The 20,725-nt window shown below is 32.9% G+C and overlaps 1 protein-coding gene and 1 long non-coding RNA gene across 2 annotated transcripts; both read left to right on the forward strand.

Moving 5' to 3' along the window:
• Positions 1–1,926: 1,926 nt before the first annotated feature.
• LOC112328790 (uncharacterized) lies at positions 1,927–3,073 on the forward strand. The gene is made up of 3 exons (XR_002983965.2): positions 1,927–2,191; positions 2,320–2,458; positions 2,802–3,073. It is a non-coding gene; the product is annotated as an uncharacterized LOC112328790 (long non-coding RNA).
• A 7,991-nt stretch (positions 3,074–11,064) lies between these two features.
• LOC7460796 (repetitive proline-rich cell wall protein 2) lies at positions 11,065–12,006 on the forward strand. The gene has a single exon (XM_002314597.3). The coding sequence runs from the start codon at positions 11,099–11,101 to the stop codon at positions 11,753–11,755; it is 657 nt and encodes a 218-aa protein (XP_002314633.3). The 5' UTR covers positions 11,065–11,098; the 3' UTR covers positions 11,756–12,006.
• The last annotated feature ends 8,719 nt before the right edge of the window (positions 12,007–20,725 follow it).

Below are 20,725 nucleotides of genomic sequence, written 5' to 3' on the forward strand. Positions count from 1 at the left end.
AGCAGACGTTCGTTCCCATTATTAATTTTTTCAAGAAAATATCAGTAATAAATCTTGAAATCGATGGTTGGATTTTGAAATTACTACCATTCTTGGTGTGAAAAAGAAAAGGAAATACTGGCAAACCTTGATATCTTTTTTTATTTGATTGCAGGAAACATAGTTTAAGTTCAATAATATAATTTATAGTTCATAGGAAAGTTAAGGAGGCCGTTTGTTTTTGTGGTTAAAATTGGTATAGGTATGTTTGCATGAAAAAGCTTATGCACAAGCAACTATGATTTTTTTTTTTTGTGTGAAATGAATATATTATTTTCACTCAACCTGTTAATAAAGAAATATCCATGCGTATTGCAGCAATTCAACTGTGTGCGCACGCCATCAGCCGGGAATGCAACTGCAACAAGCAAATCTCAAATGCATTTGACATTACCTAATTAAACCAGAATAAAGTGACCGTTTCATCAATCTCTTTAATAAAAACATCAGCTTTAATCAGCTATGAAGACATTCAAGATGTTTCCTTAAGAAAACAACATTTTCAGAAGCTGTCTTATCCTAAAACAAAATAAAATAAAGCGCAATTAATTAAGAATGTAGGGACGTCAAGGTACATAGAAAGTCAATGTCTTCTTGTACTCAAATGGAGAGCGTGCTATTTTTTTTTTTAGGATGGGAGAAAACTTGTTAAAATCGTGATTTTGATGCGGCATAGAAAATACAAAATAAATTTAGATTGTAAAAATGAATTGTAAAATTGTAAGGAATTTTAAAATATATATATAAAAAATCATACTTCAAATAAAAATTCATATATAATTCAAGTAACTTTTCATTAATTAACAATTAACAAACTTAAAACAAACAATCTACTGGTATGTTATGTAAACTAAAATCAGCTTCATTGTCTTCATCTTCCTCATTATTCTAGTTCTAATTCGTTCAAGGTCAAATATTAAAAATTATCCAAGCACAATTTACCACGTTGGTCTAATTTATAATCAATTTTTAGCACTATTCTTCAAAATTAAATTCTCATTCGATTAACTTATCTAATCCTATAAATCATTTTTTTAATTGTTGATGACGAACATCGATGTTGTGGTTTAACTCTCACTTATCACCTTGGCTTACATTCCATTGTCAAATTATATTAATCATCGAGGAATATTGTTAACTCTTCAAGGGAGAAAGAGTCACCAATTAAAAAAATATCCCATCACAAAAGCAAAAGCTATATTATCAAAATAAAAGAAGACAGGTGGCAAGCAAAAGAGTGATGATGTGAGAAAAATGTCATTTGCTGCATAATCAAGTACAGAGACAAGCAAACACACACATTCTCTAATCGAAGAGGCTAGATTATGCAGAAATCGTTAAATCGATGGTGAAATCATGATTTTATACAATTTCACTTGATTTTAACGATTTTACTCGATTTCAACCCGATTTCACCAATTTCCGAGTTTTTTGAACGATTTCGCAAGTAGCCTATATTGACTCGTAAAATCGTATGATTTTACAAGTCAACTCGTGATTTTAACAACCTTGGATGAGAGTAATAAATTTCACATCATAGAACCACAATTATGCGTTTTCTATGGCTTGTTTCTTTGAGGTAGCCTAATAATAATGAAACAGGCATGCTTCGAAAGAATCTCATAAAGAAATGGATTAGGCCAAGGTTGTTAAAACCACGATTTGACTCCTAAAATCGTATGATTTTACGAGTCAATACATGCTTAACGTGCCAAATAGCCTTAAAAACTCGAAAATGGGTGAAATCGGGTTAAAATCGGCCGAAATCGTTAAAATCAGATGAAATCGCGTAAAAACGCGATTTCAGGACCGTTTTAACGATTTCAGCCGAAAACATTTACTGCACTGCAATAGTGCAATATATGTTTTCTCTGTACCAACAGCGGCATGCCAATAGTCACTCATCCATGTTTTACCATAAATTCCTTATCTCTGAAAAGAAAATCTTTGAGATCGACGACTTACGCCTCACGGCTTCCTCTCATTAACAACAACAATCTCGCTCTCCTTCCTTCGTCATTCCTGGCCCTCCCTCTGCTCTTCCATTAGTTTTTCTTTTTCTCGTGGAGTAATATTAAATGCTCACATCTCCCACTCAAGAAAGAAAGGAACCGTTACTTTCAAGAGAGAGAAAACAAACAAACTCTTCATTGTAAATTCCTCTCCTCAGCCTCTCCATACAATAACAATAGCAATTTATAGACGTAATACATCGCTGTTTGATTTTATTTTCTTTCTGATTTGTTTGTCGTTGTGTTTTTTTTTTTTTTGGTGGATTAGGTTTAGTTGTGCTTGGAATCAGGGGAAATGGGGTTGATTTCAGGGATATTTTTGGGGATCATTTTTGGAATCGGGTTGATGGTTGGAGCCTGAATGGAAGCATATGATGTAGAACCAAAGAACCAAAAGAGTTGCTAAGGTTTGTTAATTTTGATTGAGATACCTGTCATTTTCCTTTCTCTCTCTTTATTATTTGTTCCGTAGAAGTTGCTTGAAAATACTGTGAGGTGCATTGAATTTGGAAAGTTAAATGCGAACTCAAATTTCTGTCTGTAAGCAGTTGATGTAAAACTTCTTGGGCCACTCAACAGAGATGATTTGAAGAAAATATGTATCAACAGAGATTATTTGAAAATACTTATGGGTTTTTTGTGAATCTAAAGGACAATATATCATGTATCAAGAAAAAAAATCACCTTCTGCATCGTTGCATGGTTAGGATGTGGTTCACTACTAATTCATACTCTGGTTGCATCTTGTAGGTGAAATGGCTAAACAAGCAATTGGGCAAATTATGGCCTTTTGCTGCAGAAGTAAGATTCTTGTTTTTTTTATTCTTATTATATTTTTTGGCTTACAATTAGGTGTAATTGGGAAAAAATTTCAAGTGCACTTTGATTTCTTGTGAATTTGATTTTTTTTAGAGAGAACAAATCTATGTATATTGGTAAATGTTGTTCATGTTTAGGCAAAAAAATAATAAAAAAATCCATGTATATTGATAAAAATTACAGGAAGGTAGAGTTTTTTGTAAGGAGAGTAATGCAGATCAAAGATTTTGTAAAATTTAACTAATAACCGAATTCTCTTGACTAATAATCGAATTCTCTTGACTTTTCTTCATCCACTTTGAAAAGCAATCATTACTACACTTTGAAAAAAATTCCTTACGATTTTACGATTTGAATTTACAATCCGAGTTTATTTTGCATTTTCCGTGCTGTGTCAAAAATGTGTTTTTGACAACCTTGGATTAGGCCTTGTGTTCTTTGAGGTCGGTAATGTTCCTTTTAAACTTTTTGTACGGTTTAAAGTTTATTATAAATACATATTATATCACTCTATTCAACATAAAGTAAAAATAAAACTTTTCATTCTTGTGGATTGTTGTTACTCATTTTTTGGATCCCACATGATGAAGATGGTATGTATCCCTCTTGAACCAAATGCAAGAGTTTAGTTCATGATTGATGAAAAATTGACAAAAGCAGAGAATAAAGAAATGTTTTTCGAACCCTATTTGAGCTGTTTTCTGCCCTCTTTATCCTCCCCTTTGCTACCAAAATCATCAAGTTTCTTAGACTGATTAGGAGTCTTCATAATGCTAAATTCGTTACTTCTTTATCTAGTCTTTAAGGTTGGATAAGTCCTTCAGAATTTGCACTAAAAAAAATTGATTCTGCTGCTGTCACAATTTTTTATTCCGACGTAGGCTCTGATTTGGATTTGGTTTCGTACAATATCTGACCATCCCAGCTATATTCTGTCACTCATGACATGTTGAAGAATTGACCTACACATTTATTGGGTCCTAGGGCTCACTGTTCTTATGGCAGACTCTCAGTCAGATTGGGATGCTCGGTATTGTTAGTTTCCTGAATCAGATCAGGAAATCCTTTTGACCAACCAGGTTGCGGTCAGATTTTGTTTTCAAAACGAATTTATCTCACTTTGAACCCTTCATGGAAGTTGTAGACATGTACGCTTAAATGAATTTAGGTTTTTGAATCTCCTGATTTCAATATCAGAAGCTCAAGATATTCCTATGTGAATATCTAATGAGAAAGCAGAGAATTCTGCCGCGAGAAGGATTCTAACCCGAGTTTTGCACTAAAGACCCTGCTTCCATCACAATTTTGTTGTTCATTGTCCTTAGGTCAGACCCTCAGTCAGATTTGGGATGCTCAATATTGTCAGTTTCTGAATCGGATCAGAAGATCCTTTTGACCAAGCAAATGGCGACCAGATTCTGCTCTTCAAAACGAATTTATCTCACTTTGGATCATTCATAAAAGTTATATATCTAAAAATGTAGATGAATTTGGGTTTTTGAATCGCCTGATTTCGATAACAGAAGCTCAAGATATTCCCTTTTGAAGATCTAGCATGAAAGTAGAGAATCCTGCCGTGAAAAGGTTTCTAGCCAAGTTTTGTGGCAATTCTGTTCCTCAAAATGATTTTATCTCACTTTGAACCCTTCATGAAAGTTTTAGTCCTGTATGTGCTGATGAATTTTGGATTTTGAATCGTTTGATTTTGATATGATAAGCTTAAGATATTCTCGTTTGAACATCTAGTGAAAAAGTAGAGAATCCTGCTGCAAGAAGAATTTCAGCCCGAGTTTTTCAGGTCTTGATTTGAGGGACCCGATTTAATGTTTTAAGGATTTATCGGATTAATTAAAGAAAAATTTCAAACTTTGAAAAGTAAATCAGTTTTGTTCGAGGAATTAAAAAAACAAGGATTGGATCAGAAAACGTCACAATAATGACTGTTACTTGGAAGCGTAAAACAACCCCATAGGATTTAATTTAGCATGGTACTGTTCATGGTCATTTTGAGCACAACTATCCCGTCTGATTTCTTTACTTTTTTCTCTGCACAACCCTCCCCGTCTGTTTTCTTTCCTTTTCTCCACAACTTTCTACTAGTTTTCATGATTCTCTCGTTTGATTTTGGAGCTACAAATCACGTTTTTGTGCAGTTTTAATTCATAGGAGATAATAATTTTTGACAACTGCAAAATAACATGAACAGAGGAACCCACCATCATTTAATGGCTGGGATTTTATCCCTAACATAAATGTTTCCTTAAGAAAACAACATTTTCAGAAGTTGTCTTATCCTAAAATAAAATAAAATAAAGCGCAATTAATTAAGAATGTAGGGACGTCAAGGTACATAGAAAGTCAATGTCTTCTTGTACTCAAGTGGAGAGCGTGCCATTTTTAGAGGATGGGAGTAATAAATTTCACATCATAGAACCACAGTTATGCGTTTTCTATGGTTTGTTTCTTCGAAGTAGCCTAATAATAATGAAACGGGGATGCTTCGAAAGAGTTTCATAAAGAAATGGATTAGGCCTTGTGTTCTTCGAGGTCGATTGATTTCTCTGTGGATGTGGACCGTGTACTTTGTCTATTAAAAGCTTGCCAAATGCCAAGGGGTTCTAATAGAAATGTCCAAAGCGCAACACACCCTTTTCCGTGTAACTTTAGCTATAAACTATAAGGGACGGCATGGTGGCGCCATGAAACTGCGAAGATAAAGGGCTAGGGCCCGAGAAATTGTGATCGGGATGGCACTTATTAGTAACTAACTTATTCAATTCTCGAACTAATAAGCCCATCCTGACTTCGGGCATGATTTTTGTCCATTCATGATCGAAGCTTTTGGGCCTGGGGTGTGTGATTGCCGAGAAGCCTATTCAGATTTACACAAAGATAAACACACGTACGATACTATATCTAGTTATCTACACATGAACAGAGAATCAGACACAAATAATAAACAGTTGGCAAAAATAGTCAACCTAGAGCTAGCAGGAAGCCAGGAACATCTTGGAAAAAGATAGGAAGAGAACATTTTAAGTGCAACCCTCCGTCGCCTGCAATTTTCTCAATTTCAATCTCAGTTTTAAATGAGAAACTTTAAGGGACTCCAGGAGCACTTACGATCGCCTCAAAGAGACCTCGAATTTCAATCCCCCATGATGTAATTCATGGATTCCCGAATTTGAAGTAACAAAAGTGGATTTTGTGCCACAATAATTTCAAATAGAACTGTCACACAAGCGATCTAAGATAATGAAGAATAAATTAACTGTCCAAAAGATCAATGTCAGAATCTCACACAAGATTTTGACTTCCACTGTAACACGCCATAGGAAAGGTTAAGACTTAAAAGAGAACCCACTCTTTAATGTCATTGTTAATGTTTGTTAGGTACAATGGACCATTGTAATCTACTATATGCAATGGAATAACGGTCAACTTTGCATTCTATTCCCCTACGTAGCAGGGGCATCTCTTGTTGTACTTCATGGTTTATAGGTAGGAGATAAGCCTTCTATTCCCCTACGTGGCAGGTGCATCTCTTGTTGAAGCTGGCAAATGCCCGCAAGAAACCCATTTATTTATCTATTTATCGTCTAGATGGGGTAGGTGTGAAGTCTACCTTCGTACAAGATCCAATCTCGATTATGTTTCTGCGGAAGTATCTACTCGTTACGGAATCTTAAGTATCAAAGTAATAGATGTTATGTTAGAACCTAGCGTTCTGGGCAACTGGGATCAACTTTCAGGTTTTACAAAACAAACTTCTAATCCATGTTGTCAAAAAACAAAAACATAAGTGCTTGTTCATCACCCGGGCAAGTTATCTCTTATTCAGTGTTCAAGATAGAAAGGTTTGCTGTTAAGCTAAAAAGGTAGTCAAGAAAGAAAATAAAAGCTGTAAGATGAATTGAATTAAAAGCGTGTATGGGTCTGCCTGGAGAATTAAAATGAGATGAGAGGAGCTCTCTATTTTATGAAACCAATGACCTGAACTTCTGTTTTAATAACGCTAAATTACTTCAGGAATCTTCCATGATTTTTCTCTGCCACATCGCACATTCCATTTCATTAACAAGTCTCGTAATCAGTAGATTAGAAGTTCCTACATGTGCTGGTCGATGCTTCGCAGCTTCTCCATGAAGCTTTCTTATCTTGATCACTCTCTTTCATAAGAATCGACCAACTCACATGTGCTCAATGGGAGATGTTTATTTTGGGTGTAATCAATATTAAATATCATTATGTGCATGGAATACTCGTATGTGATGCTCATTGAAAAACCAATTGACCAGTTTTCAAGCACTATATCACTTGGAGAAGGCATTATAAGGCAGAGTTGAGGAAACACCAGGTAACCCTTAATGATTCCTAGGTGCTATATCTAGATACTGCCACTCACAACCAAGACTAACTAAAACCTCAACATAAAGCACATACGTGAACGTCTAACAGTGCTGATGAAAGCATTAATCGAAAAATCAATTATCGGAATCAATAAACCCTCTAATCTGATTTTTCTTACTTCCAAGGAAAAGGAAAGGATAAACGATGAGAAGGAACTCCCCTGGCAATGAAACCTCCACTAAGACCTACACTAACAAATGACCATGGTTCTCCTAAACAACCACCTAAAAACCTCTTGGAATATTATTTGTAAATAAAATAACAGGTATGTATACGAGGAGCAGGGTGGACGGCATATACCTTGATTTTATGTGGAATGGTGCCACTCTTAGCTGTAACAGTGCTCCCAACGCCAAATTTTGGCTTCTTCGCTGCAGGTCTCAGTATTTGGAAAGAACATTGTGGATTCTCATCCATGGTCATCATGGCACCAGCATTGTCAAACTCAGGCAGAGAGCTATTTCTCCTATTACAAAATTCTCTCCTCTCGACATTTTGTTTCCCCATCCTACACTTACCCCTTAAATTTTACCCTCTATTCCTAAAGTTTTTATAACATAGATAAAACGAGGTTTATAGTAATATTTAGAAATGGAGTAGTGTTTTTTTTTTTTAAGTGTTTGTTATTTAAAATGTATTAAAATTATATATTTTTTGTATTAGTTTATCAAAATAATATAAAAATATAAAAAAATATTTTTTTTTAAAATGATTTCAAAATAAAAAAATAAACTAAACTCTTCCTTCCTACCTGGTCCAGTTATAACCTACGCTGCTATAATAGGAAAAGTCTATGTCTAGTTCCCTGTAAAAATCAACAAAGCTTTAAATGCCCGCACAATTTGACAAGTAGCCGACGACATTTATAGCGAATTCAGTGAAACATTTATGGAGTATCAGATTGAGCTTCTTGTCTCGGCCCATTAACTAGTTAGATGCACACCATCACATGGATTTTTTTGGAATTATAATTAAAACCCAATTAATCTCGTCACAAGGTAACTCCTCGACTTGGCTTTCAAATTGAGCCGTGTTTCAAAATAAATAAGGTATGAGTTGATTCATTTCAGCATATGACTTAGGTAATGGCCCTGACCTGGGATGACTTAATTTAATAATCTTGTTTTTTAAAATTTATTTTATATTTAATTAAATAATTATAAAAATAATTTTTTGTAAAAAAACAATGAATAAATTTATTGAGAAAAAACCTAAATTTCATTTACTCATCAATGTATCTCTTGAATTTTTAAACGAAAGTATGTTTTTTTTAATTGTAAACTTTGTTTTTTAAATAAAAATTTACCATGATCTTAAAAACATGTTTTAAAAAATTAAGACAATATCTCTATACTTTGTATGTGATTGAAGGAAACAAATTTAATAAATATGATAAAATAATGTAAAACCCCCATCAAAATTTTTAAAGAAAGCAATATTTTATTTCTTGTTTTTGCATGTTAGGTATCAATAATTGAAAATAATTGTTAAAAACATCATAAAAATAGTATTATTTAAGAATCAGGATAAAATTGAATAGTGATTTCAATATCATGTTAAGCCTTTTTATCATAATACATTTCAATGAAAATAAAACAAAATAAATTTCTAGGAAAATACATAGAAATAGGCTAGGGGGCATAAGCAAAGGATTTGAGGCCAGCACGCTTGAACCAAAATATAGAAGGGTCGTGCATGAGAGCTTGTTAGGCTAGACCGGAGTGCTTGACTTTTTTTTTTTTTTTTGTTAAAAGGCAAACAATATATATTTTTTTTAAAAAAATAAAGTAGATAGTGCGCTATTTATCAACCAAAATTTCAATCATTAGAGAGGTAGTTAGTTGGAAAATCAGGACAAGATTTTTTGCATATACAAAATTATTTTTATCCTATTTCTATCTAAAAACACTTTTAAAACCTCAATAAATTAATTTATCAACTCAAAATACCCTTAAATCAGTTTAAAAATACAAAACTAAATCAGAATTTTTTTTTCTCAATCCTTATCTACTTTTTTCGACAATATAAAAATTTAAAAACACCTCAATGATACTTCTCTCATCAAGAGGAATACAATAATATCAAATTTGGCTTTTTTTCTCACAAAATTTGGGTGACTAATCGTTTTCTCTCTTTTTTTATGGTTTCTCTCTTTTTTGTTGTTTAATTTTTGGTGACTCTCCTTCTCTTTTAAATTCAGAAACTAAAATGCAAAGAAAAATAAAATTTTGGAATAAAACATAAAAGTTTCAAATTAAAAAGACCAAAAATAAAATCAGAAAAGTCCCACAAGCAAATTTCTTTAAAAAGGCACTAGATGAACAATACCAATAAAGGGAAAACATTATTTCTTGTCTCATTGTCAATTTTTGTCCTTGAATTTTTAGTCTTTTGTAGGTAATAAATCGATTTTTTTAAATGTAAAATCGAGTAACATTTTTTCTTACATCATAATATCCTCATAAAAAACAAATTAAAACAAATAAACAAGCTCAGTTCTAAATCAACACAAACATAGAAGAACAAAATAAATAATAAATTCAATAATAAATAAATAAAGGACTGAAAAGGAAGAAAATCGTTGTTTCAATCCTATCTTGATGTACAATGATTTTTCCTTCTCTTGTAGGTTATTGTTAATTGGATGATTATTTTTCTTACAATTTAGTAAAACAACAATTATTATATAACTAAACTTGTGGTGATCATGCTCATAAATTGATCGGTACTTTTCTGGTCCAGCAGTGTTTGGTATTGTAATTGAAAAGTGTTCTTGAAAAATTTTAAATTTTTTTTTTTTTTTAAATTAATATGTTTTTAATGTTTTTAGATAATTTTGATGTCAGAAATAATTTTAAAAAAATAAAAAATTATTATTTTAATATGTTTTAAAATAAAAAATACTTTGAAAAATATCACACTCCCAAACAATGACACATATATCTGCAACCTTTAGCTGTATAAGCCACATTAAGCAGCCACAATGTGAAAGGTTTGACTCAACTTTTGCTTGCAATTGTAACTTTTCCTCTCTTTTTTTTATGTGAGAATTGCTGTTGCGATGTAAGTGCAGCTTTAAGCCGGAATCCAGTGAAAGCAAAAGATCATTAAAATCATATATACCTTTCTTCCTCACATGGTGTAAACAACTTAGCATTTGCCCCCATTTTCAAAATTTTCGACTCAATGGGACCTAAATGCACCCTTCACATAAAATCACACCTTTCCTCCTCACATGGTATGGTATAAACAACTTAGCATTTGCCGACCTAAAAGCATAACTTGAAGCTCGATTCAAGTGAAAAGCAAAAGATAATTAAAATCACACCCTCATATGGTATAAACAACTTTGCATTTGCCCCCATTTTCAATTTTTTCAACTCTTTTGAAACCAGTTCACAACCTCGTACTTTTTTTCTTTGAAAAAGTTTTAAATTAATATTTTTTTAATATTTTTAATTAATGTGTTTATCTTAAAAATAAAAATAATATTATTATTTTAATATATATATAAAAAACAATTTAAAAAAACAATCTACACTCCACTACTCCACTTCCAAAGAGACTCCTAAAATCACATCTTTCTTCCTTCACAGGGGCCATTTGCCCCCATTTTCAACATTTTCAACTCCATGGGACCTAACTTCACCCACTACAGTTATTTCTCAACTAAATATTAAATTTACCCTTGACTTTTTTCACTAAAATACGAAATGCATACCAATAAAAGATTTGACACGTGTACGTCGAGGAACGGTCCGAAACTAGTATTAAAGGGCAACGCTTTCTTCTGATTTTTCACCACGAGAAGCCTCAAAATGCAAATCACATCCTTGTTAGTGTTGTTCGTGGGAGTAGTTGTTTTAGCCACTCCCTCTTTCGCAGATTACTACAAACCGCCTAAGTATGAGCCTAAGCCACCTTATTTCAAGCCTCCTAAGGTAGAGAAGCCATTCCCAGAACACAAGCCTCCAGTCTACAAGCCACCAAAGATTGAGAAGCCACCAGTCTACAAGCCACCACCAGTCTACAAGCCACCAATTGAGAAGCCACCAGTCTACAAGCCACCACCAGTCTACAAGCCACCAATTGAGAAGCCACCAGTCTACAAGCCACCACCAGTCTACAAGCCACCAATTGAGAAGCCACCAGTCTACAAGCCACCACCAGTCTACAAGCCACCAATTGAGAAGCCACCAGTCTACAAGCCACCAATTGAGAAGCCACCAGTCTACAAGCCACCAATTGAGAAGCCACCAGTCTACAAGCCACCAATTGAGAAGCCACCAGTCTACAAGCCACCAAAGATTGAGAAGCCACCAGTCTACAAGCCACCAAAGATTGAGAAGCCACCAGTCTACAAGCCTCCAAAGATTGAGAAGCCACCACCCTTTCACAAGCCATTGCCACCTTATGGTCACTATCCGGGACACCCTCCAGTTGAAAATGCGGAATATATCAAGCCAAAAAACTGAATTAAACTTTTTATATATAGATATGCAGGAGTACTATTAGTAGCTGAGAATAAGTGCCATGGCTGAAGCTCATTCATTAGGCTTTCTAGTGCGTTTTCTATATCGATCAGTTGCACACTGCAAGTGAGGAAAGCTCTCGTTGAAACGTCTCTTCTTTTTTCTTGTAATTGATGAGCATATCCTAAACTTTATTATGTAAACCAGTGGACTTCATTTGCTGGAATATTTATGAATATATTTGATCTTGTGTATGTGGTGCGAGCGTACGACGTGGTTTTGAATGTTTAAAACATCTTCAAATATTAATCGCTTTTCACTGGTGAAATTAATCCATGTTAATTAGTAAGTGGTTATCCTTCCCTCATTTCAACCAATACATGTGCTTCTAACCTCAAGCGTCAAGAATTATCAACTCAATGACTGTCAGCATGTGTATTGCTTGTTATATTACCAGTAACGTTATATAAAACACACTGCAGAGATCAAATCTAACGTTTTCTAGTTCTTGAGAATATGTTGATCACGAATATATAGTTGTAATCGTGCGAGAGATTTCCATTGCAAGATGATATAAAAAATATTAAAAATTGTTATAAAACCATCCCCCCTCGTTTAATAAATTAAACTCCTAATTCGAGAAGTTTCTTAATGCAATATTGAAGTTTCATTGACGAAATGGTCTTGAGGGGAATCCTAACACTCCTACTATTTCTAATTAAAATTAGCAGAAGTTAAAAAAATATATATTAAAGAATTAATATAGAAATAAAAGAAAATACAAGACACATCTTAATGCAAGCGGATTTTGGGAAGTACTCGGTAGTCATGAACTAAAATTTAATTAAACAGTAACTACAAAGCTAGTGCCAAATTAATACATGTATACATTAACTTGGGGGTAACGATGACATTGTTATTCACAGAAAAAAAAGTTTCATTTATCTTAATTAGCACAACGTCTACTTATATTGTATAATTCATAAAGTATTTGAATCATATAACAAATGTGTGTATAGTCGATACATTTGTTTTTTATTTTCAATTAAGTTATCTTTTCTTATCGACCGTTGTTAAACTCAACATGGCTTATTAGGTTGATAAAAAATTCGAGACTTGAAACCTCACTTAGACTAGATTTTTAATCAAACAAAAAAATAAAAACAGTGATTTGACCAAGTTTGTTTAACTTGTTTGTGTTTTAATGACCTGAGTAAGTGTCAGGGTTGATCCGACAATTGATATGAAACAGAGCCTAGCTAGATGGCTAAGTTAGTAGATAAACTAGGATCAAAAGACTCCGTTGGTTAGTTTATCCATGCACCGGTCCGAAAATGTCCTGTTTGCAAATCTTTTATTTCAAGCTTCAACCGAATGTTGCTAGTCAATTCAAGAGAAAAATGCCCATCTTCGAAATATGGCCATCGAAAAATTAAAGATATGAGCTAATTAACTGATTTCAGCCAGTAATGTTGACTCGATACATTATAAGATTTGTCAAAGACTAAAGAGAATTCCTGTGGCTCTCAGCCTCTCCTGATGTCGGTACGTATAATACAACCCCACCTCCAACAAATTAATTTGTCTTGTTCGAGCAAGTTTAATGGACTTGGTTCGATCGCTAGTACTTGATATTGCGGATATAATCGAGGTCCTAATCCCACCGGCATCTTACCATTAACTAAATTGAACAAATCTCTGTAAAATACTGTCTGCATATCTGTCGGTGATGTTTTTTAAAAATATTATTTAGAATAAATTATATTAAATTATATAAATTAATAGTAAAAAAAACCAATTATGCAAATAAATTTGTTTTAAACATCAAAAATATAAAAATAAAGTTAAATAATATTCATCCAAATATTCATTACAAATTTAATGTGTTTTCAAAAAAAAAAATAAACTAGAACAATGACGGAGCTGAAAAAGGAGGAGGAGATGGTGGAGGTTGGTCGTTCCCTGCACGAAACGACCAAAAGAACGCGCACATGTATCATCACCCATCTTTGATCTAATGTCCATGACCATTAGGCGTTGTTGTTGATAATCCACCGAGAGTTGAGCATATTGTTGTTTCAAGGCCATGAACTTCTCGGACTGGGTGCTCGATACTGATTGGAAGCTCCCGACGGTTGAGACACTACGGGCCGCCCGCAAGTTCTTGGCCGTAGTGTTGGAGAGCCCGTACATCCAATTTTTATCCGGTCCATCAGACGATCCTACCTCCATCCACAAATCCGGATCGAAATCCGAATGGGTCGAAGGATCGTCCCCATATCTCTCCCTCAATTGGCTATTATAGGTCTTCTGAAAATGAAAAAAGAAATCATCATATTCAATTCTAGAAAAATAATAACTTACGAAATAAAATGGTTGAACGAACATACCATGAAGTGTTGAGCGTGGTTGTCAACGAACTGTTGCACCTCCTTTTTGCGGTCTTCACTCCGCACGTGCGTCTCTAGAAACAGCTCCATTGGGCTCGGCTCATGTCCAAGAGACGTAACTTGTAAGAAAAAAATTAATTAAGTAACAACAAATTAATTAACGATATATTTTATTTAAATTAATCTTACCATCCGTTTTGTATGTGTGTCAAACGGAACGGAGTCGCCAGTGTGCGTGGTCACCGAACCATAAATTTGTCGGTTCCGGTTGTTGGCATCGGACTGTGAGCATCGTGTGAACCGCTCAGACGTCACATGCTCAATATATTGAGGCCATACATCCCCCCAGGATGTATGGCGGTTTGAAATTCCTCCAAACTGTCACGTCATTCCAGCCTTGGAGACCGTTATCTCTCGTGTACGTACTTGCCTTTTTTTGTGTTTCATTTCAAAAATCACACAACCTACTTCCACAGTGAAAAATTTGATTTTATAACAATTTTTTTTAAAAAAAATATCGTATTATTTTCGATGTTACCTAGTTGTCGCGTGATTTTTCCACACCCTCCTCGCAACATTGTTATGGGTATTGTCCCATTCGAATTTGTGATGTTTTATTTACAACAAAAAAATAATTTATTTACAATTATAATAATAATTTATTAAAAATAAGCTGAAAATTAGAAATTAACACCAACCTGAAATCTTCAAAACCATGCATCAATATAAGGTCTCGATTCAGAATGTCTGGAAACTTGACTCCATTGAAATAATAGAATCTCCATCGATGATTTAAACGCCGATGATATTATTCGGGCGGCCTCAATGCTTGTGAATCTGAAAATAAATTAAATTAATGAAATATTGATTAGTTGTTCATAAATTATGTTATAATTAAAAAAAATACTAAAACTAAACTGAAACAAATTTACATTGAAAGATCGTCATTTCAATGTACTTTATACTTATGAATAAATTGCGTTGTTGAAATTTTTCTTTAAGGTCTGCATATGAATTACAGGTGGGAACCATTAATCAATAGCTAGCGTAACAGGGATCCGGTATGGAAGTTGATTTGGAAATGGAAAGGGCCGGAGAAAATCAATAGTCTATTGACGAATGAGACTCGAGTATTTAAGAACATGGCTGAAGATATGGAAGACTAGTGAAGCCTAGTGAAAGATCAATTTTAAATACAAAATAAGGAAGAAAGAAATTGGTTCACATTTAAGCCCATTATGGAAAAACAGAAGGCCCATTGACCAATACACTTTAGGTCAATATAAGCATCGTTTGGGCTTCAAAACAGGCAAGTATGAAGACGAATGAGGTTAAGTTTCTTGCATTTAGAAGTTCATCAACTTTGTTATATCTCTATATTCTATACCACACGCCATAATCAAAACCTCAAATCAGTCCCGAGACTGTAATTCCATGCTGATTCAAGTCCTTAGAAAACATTATTTCTTAATTGGATTCTCAAAGGTTCAAAATTTTCAATTGAGTCCCTATGTTGGATTTATCAATGGATTTCTATTTGAAATGCATATGATTTACACAGTAAAACGAGACTATTCCAAGTGAAGTTTGGTATTTTTTGTTTGAAACTGTGATGATTTTAACTAAGAGTACTCATTGAAAATATCCGGAGAGATCTAATAATTGTTGTTAATTGCACATAACTATCATAATTACAGAAAAATTAGCTAGATTATAAAATAATATTCAATATTTTTTAATATAAAATAATACTAGCTAGATTAAAAAAAAATTTAAACTAACGAGTAATAAAATAAATTATCACATTACAATAAAATAAAAATATTTAATATTTTGTAATTTAAAAACATTATAATTAAGTGCTTGAAGTTACCACATCAAGTGACCTTCGGCCTTCCTTCGAGTACGAATTGTAATAAGAGCAGTTCACCAAGGCCCAAAATCTAGTCCCTCAGGTCTCATGCAATAAGAGCAGTACCGAAACAGATCGAAAAGTATTTGGGCCCTCTTCTTTTTCGGGGTCCAATTTTCAGGGTCCAAGTATTTGTCGGGTCAGAAACTAAAAGTTAGGCCCAACTTGTAATCATGTCAGCACATGCTAGTCTTCTTGGAAAGCAGATTGTGATTTTCTACCCATAAAAATATTAAAGACAGAGATATTGAAGGACTTCCATGCCGGAGTCGGGTGGGGATTAGCCGACTACCCAAGAATTGGCTAATTTATCTACACACCCAAAAGTGAGATTTCTTTTGCTTTTTTCTTTTATAAATTAAATTTATTGTCCAGATATAAAGGACATTAAAACCAAAGGTAATCATACGAGTCGTTTTTGCAGTTAAAAAATGTTTTTGAATTTTTTTTATTTTAAATTAATTTTTTTATATTTTTGAATTATTTTGATGCATTGATATTAAAAATAAAATTTTTAAAAATAAAAAAACATATTATTTCAATATATTTTTAAATAAAAAATACTTTAAAAAATAACCACTACTATAATTTTAAATAATATTTTGAATTTCATTTACAGGGCACATTTTTATATATGTTTTTTTTTCTACCTCAAGGCGAATTTTTTAGTTCGTTTGTCTTCAAAAAATGGGGACCACAAATTCTTTTTGACATGGATATGACTCAGAGGTTAGGGACACAATCCTAGAAAAGCAAGAGGTAACGGAGAAACTATAAAAACAAGTTAATTTCATTGGTGGTGGAGTCAAATACTTTGAGATTGGAACTTGATGGATATAAATAAAATGAACTCATTTTTTTTTTTCAAAAGAGACCCAAAGAAATTCTCTAAAAAAAGGAAAAAGTTAAAAGAAAAAAAAGCCAAAAATTTCCAAGGAACATGGACTCGAGTAAAGAACTTGAGCACATGGTCCTTCCATAGGCACATGGATGCCTAGTGCGTGGGCACCATGCAATGCATTACGCGTTCGCCTAGTGCTGGGTGTACAATACACCTGCATTCTCAATCAACCTAATATTGAATGATGAAATATAAAACAAAATTCAACTAAGAAAATGAGTCGAGTCAAGTTAACTTGTCAAATATAGATTATAAGACCAGAATAACCCCATAGAAAGAAAATAAAAATAAATTATGAAACTCAATTCTCAATTAATCCAATGTTGAAGGGTAAAATTAAAAAAAAATAATTTAAAAAAGGATACAAAAAACCACTTGAATCAATTGACCAAACTCATGACCCAAGTTATAAGATCAAGATAACCTTATAGAATGCAAACTAAAAACATTATAAAGGCTAATTCCCAATCAACTTAATATTGAAGGAAGAAATTCAAAAAATTCAACTAAAAAAGAGAAAAAAAAACTTGATTCAACCGGCCCAACCTGCCACCCGGGTCATAAGACTGTGATAACCCCATAGAAAGTAAATAAAAAATATCAATCTCAATTCCCAATTAACCTAATTTTGAAGGATTGAATTGAAAAAAAGTCAAATAAAAAAGGAAAAGAATAAATCAAGTCAACTTGGATTAACCTGTAAAACTCGGGTCAGACGATCAGTACAACTCTGTAGAAAAGGAATAAGTTTTTTTTTATAAAATCAAATTCTCAAACAACTCAATGTTGAATGATAAAATTAAAAAAATAATTAAAAATGGATAAAACAAATGACTTGAGTTAACACGGCTAACCTGCAAAACTCACGACTCGGGTCATGAGACTAATATAACTCCATAGAAAGTAAATAAAAAAAGATTATAAAGTCTTATTCCTAATAATCTTAATATTGAAGGATGAAATTAAAAACAAAAAATTAATTATAAATGGATAAAAAATGATCTGAGTCAACTTGACTAACCCGTAAAAACCATGACCCGAGTCATGAGACTGAGATAACTCTATAGAAAACAAATTAAAACAAATTATGAAGTCATATACCTAATAAACACAACATTGAAAGATGAAATTAGAAAAATCCTAAAACAAAATTGAGGATCAAAATGAAAAAATACTTTGTTTTTCACTATTCATTACTACAGTGAAAAACAAAGCACCTTTACCAGACGTGAATGATGAGTAAATGGTGGGCTGGACCATTCCATCCAAATTTTTAGAAAGGGTCCAATTTCGTATGTTTTTGGTGCTCTTTCCTATGATTCTCAACTCATACTAAAAACTTAGAGAGAGGAAAATAGATTAACATAAGATTATAAATGTTATCCCCACTCAAAATAAGATATAAATCCTCTTCCCGAGAATACCAAAAATCACCATCTCGCTCCTTTTCCTTTAGGCATTTCAATTTCAAATTAGTTCGATAGCCAAAAAGTTGCTGCTCATAAGCCTAATGCTTGTTCTAAAAAAACATCAATCGACCTGTACCTCCACTTAGTTTCGCCCAATCTTTATCATGGTTATATATAGACCCCTACCATTCATTTTGAACAACAGAAAGTGACTAATCAAGTTTTTACAACAAGCTTTACAAGGAGCTATATCAATTCCTAATAGTAAGAGTAGTTAATCAAGTTCAACCTCTGGCGTTCTTGTCATGAACAAAAGAGTGGTAGGGCAAACGCTAACAAAGAGATCGTGATCATTTGGGTATAAGAAAAAGTCGTTATATGGCTTGTTTATCTTATTTTACTTGAGTTAATTATTTAATTAGATGGAGTTATGGATTGAAATTAAAAAAAAAAAAAACTAAAAGGTGTAAGTTAAATACTGCTCACCCCATATATAAGCAATTTAGATTGAAGCAATGTTTTCTCTTTTTTTTTTATGTTGCGATGTTGAAAGAAGGTTTTGGTGTTAAATGATGTTTGATCACACAAAATCAACTTTAATTTTCTTCATTAAACATAATTAGAAGTATAAAGATCGAAATTGACACCCAAACAAAATCCAAGACTTTTTTTAAAAATAATGTAGCCAAGGCGTATTTTTAGCTTTTTAGTCCCTTAAGTTTTTTTTTTCATTTTAATCCTATTTAACAAAATTTTTACATTTTATTCCAACATTTCATTTCCTTTATATTTCAGTTTTTGAGCTTGAGAGAGGAAACAGGGGTCCCCGAAAAACATGAAAGAGAGAGAGTTTTGGTTGGCTCAATTCTAACCATGAAAAAGATCGATCTTGGTGTTAACAAGTCCTATTTGATGAGAGGAATTTCATTGATATATTCTTTGGCCTTCACCTTACTTGAAAAGGTAGATATAAGCTAAGAAAAGTTTTTTATTCCAGATTGGTTTTGCATTTCTTGCCAATTTTTTGGTTGTTTTAGAGCCATAAATGAATTTGTTCAAGTATCTAAGGTGTTTTTAGGTGTTTTCAAGTAAAAAATAGTTAAAAATTAGATTTTTGCCACTTTTTGACGGTCATACTATGAACTATACATGACATGTGGTTTGTGTCATTTTAAAAAAAAATGAGCGGATAACGCATCTCCAGCCTAATTTAATAAAAAAAACTTAAGGCTCATGCCCATGAGTTGACAGGATCACATGCCTAAGCTTTTTTTAAAAAAGGCTTAGACATGTTGGGTCACTCAGACCCGTGTGCCTAGCCTTTTTTCATTTTCTTTTTAATTTTATTGTTTGATATTGAGCTTTTTTTTTAATTTTATTATTCATCATTTGCTTTTTTTTTTAATTGATCTTTGTGTTCTGTTTTTGCTTGCTTTTCTTAGGATTATCGCGGTTTTGGACAAACATCCTAATATTTGTTAGGTTTTTAATTTTGCGAGCATCTATTTTTTATCTATAATTAAATAACAAATAATTTCATAAAAAAAGTATTGAACCCAGTTGGGTGCATGACCTAGATCGCTAGATTGACATTTTAACCGGAGTTCTCTTAGGTCTTTTTTTATTCTTTTTTTTAACATAATTTATTTTTTCACTTTCGCCTTTGTAATACTAAGTTGATTGAAAATTAAACTTTGTAATTTATATCAACTTGCTTTTTATGAGTTATCACGGATTCATAATCCGAGTTGCGAGTTTAATGGATTGACCTAGATCTATCCAATATGCGACTATTTTCAAAAGATATCATCTCATATATTATTGTCTCGGTATATAAAAAATATATCTATGTCACTACCAGAAAATTGATAAATACAAACGGAAATACCGAGGGAATATTTCCGTCGGTAAATTTCCGAGGGATTTTACCGACGGAAATATTCCCTCGGTATATACCGAGGGAATTACCGTGGGAAAAAAAATTAAAACAAAGCAAAAAAAAAATAATGACGTGTCATTTTTACCAACGGAATTACCGACGGAATCACCGACGGAACAAATTCCGTCGGTGATTCCGTCGGTAAATTTGTTGGTAAATTGTGAACACTGTTCATCATGTTAATTACAAAGGGAATCACCGACGGAAAATTCCGTCGGTATTTTCCAGAGAGTAAATCACCGACGGATTGAAAAGTCGTCGGTGTTATTTGGCGGTTTTCTGAAAAAATTCAATTAATTTAAAATTTTCATTTAAATATTACAGACGGAATCACCGACGGATTGAAAAATCGTCGGTAATTTTTTGGCGGTTTTTGAAAAAATTTTACGAAATTGAAAATTTAAATTAAATATTACCGATGG

Source organism: Populus trichocarpa, chromosome 10 (assembly GCF_000002775.5).
Source record: "Populus trichocarpa isolate Nisqually-1 chromosome 10, P.trichocarpa_v4.1, whole genome shotgun sequence".
Taxonomy (NCBI): domain Eukaryota; kingdom Viridiplantae; phylum Streptophyta; class Magnoliopsida; order Malpighiales; family Salicaceae; genus Populus; species Populus trichocarpa.

Excerpts from the sequence above, each read along its gene's own strand:
- LOC7460796 (XM_002314597.3), top strand. The coding sequence starts at position 11,099 with ATGCAAATCACATCCTTGTTAGTGTTGTTCGTGGGAGTAGTTGTTTTA.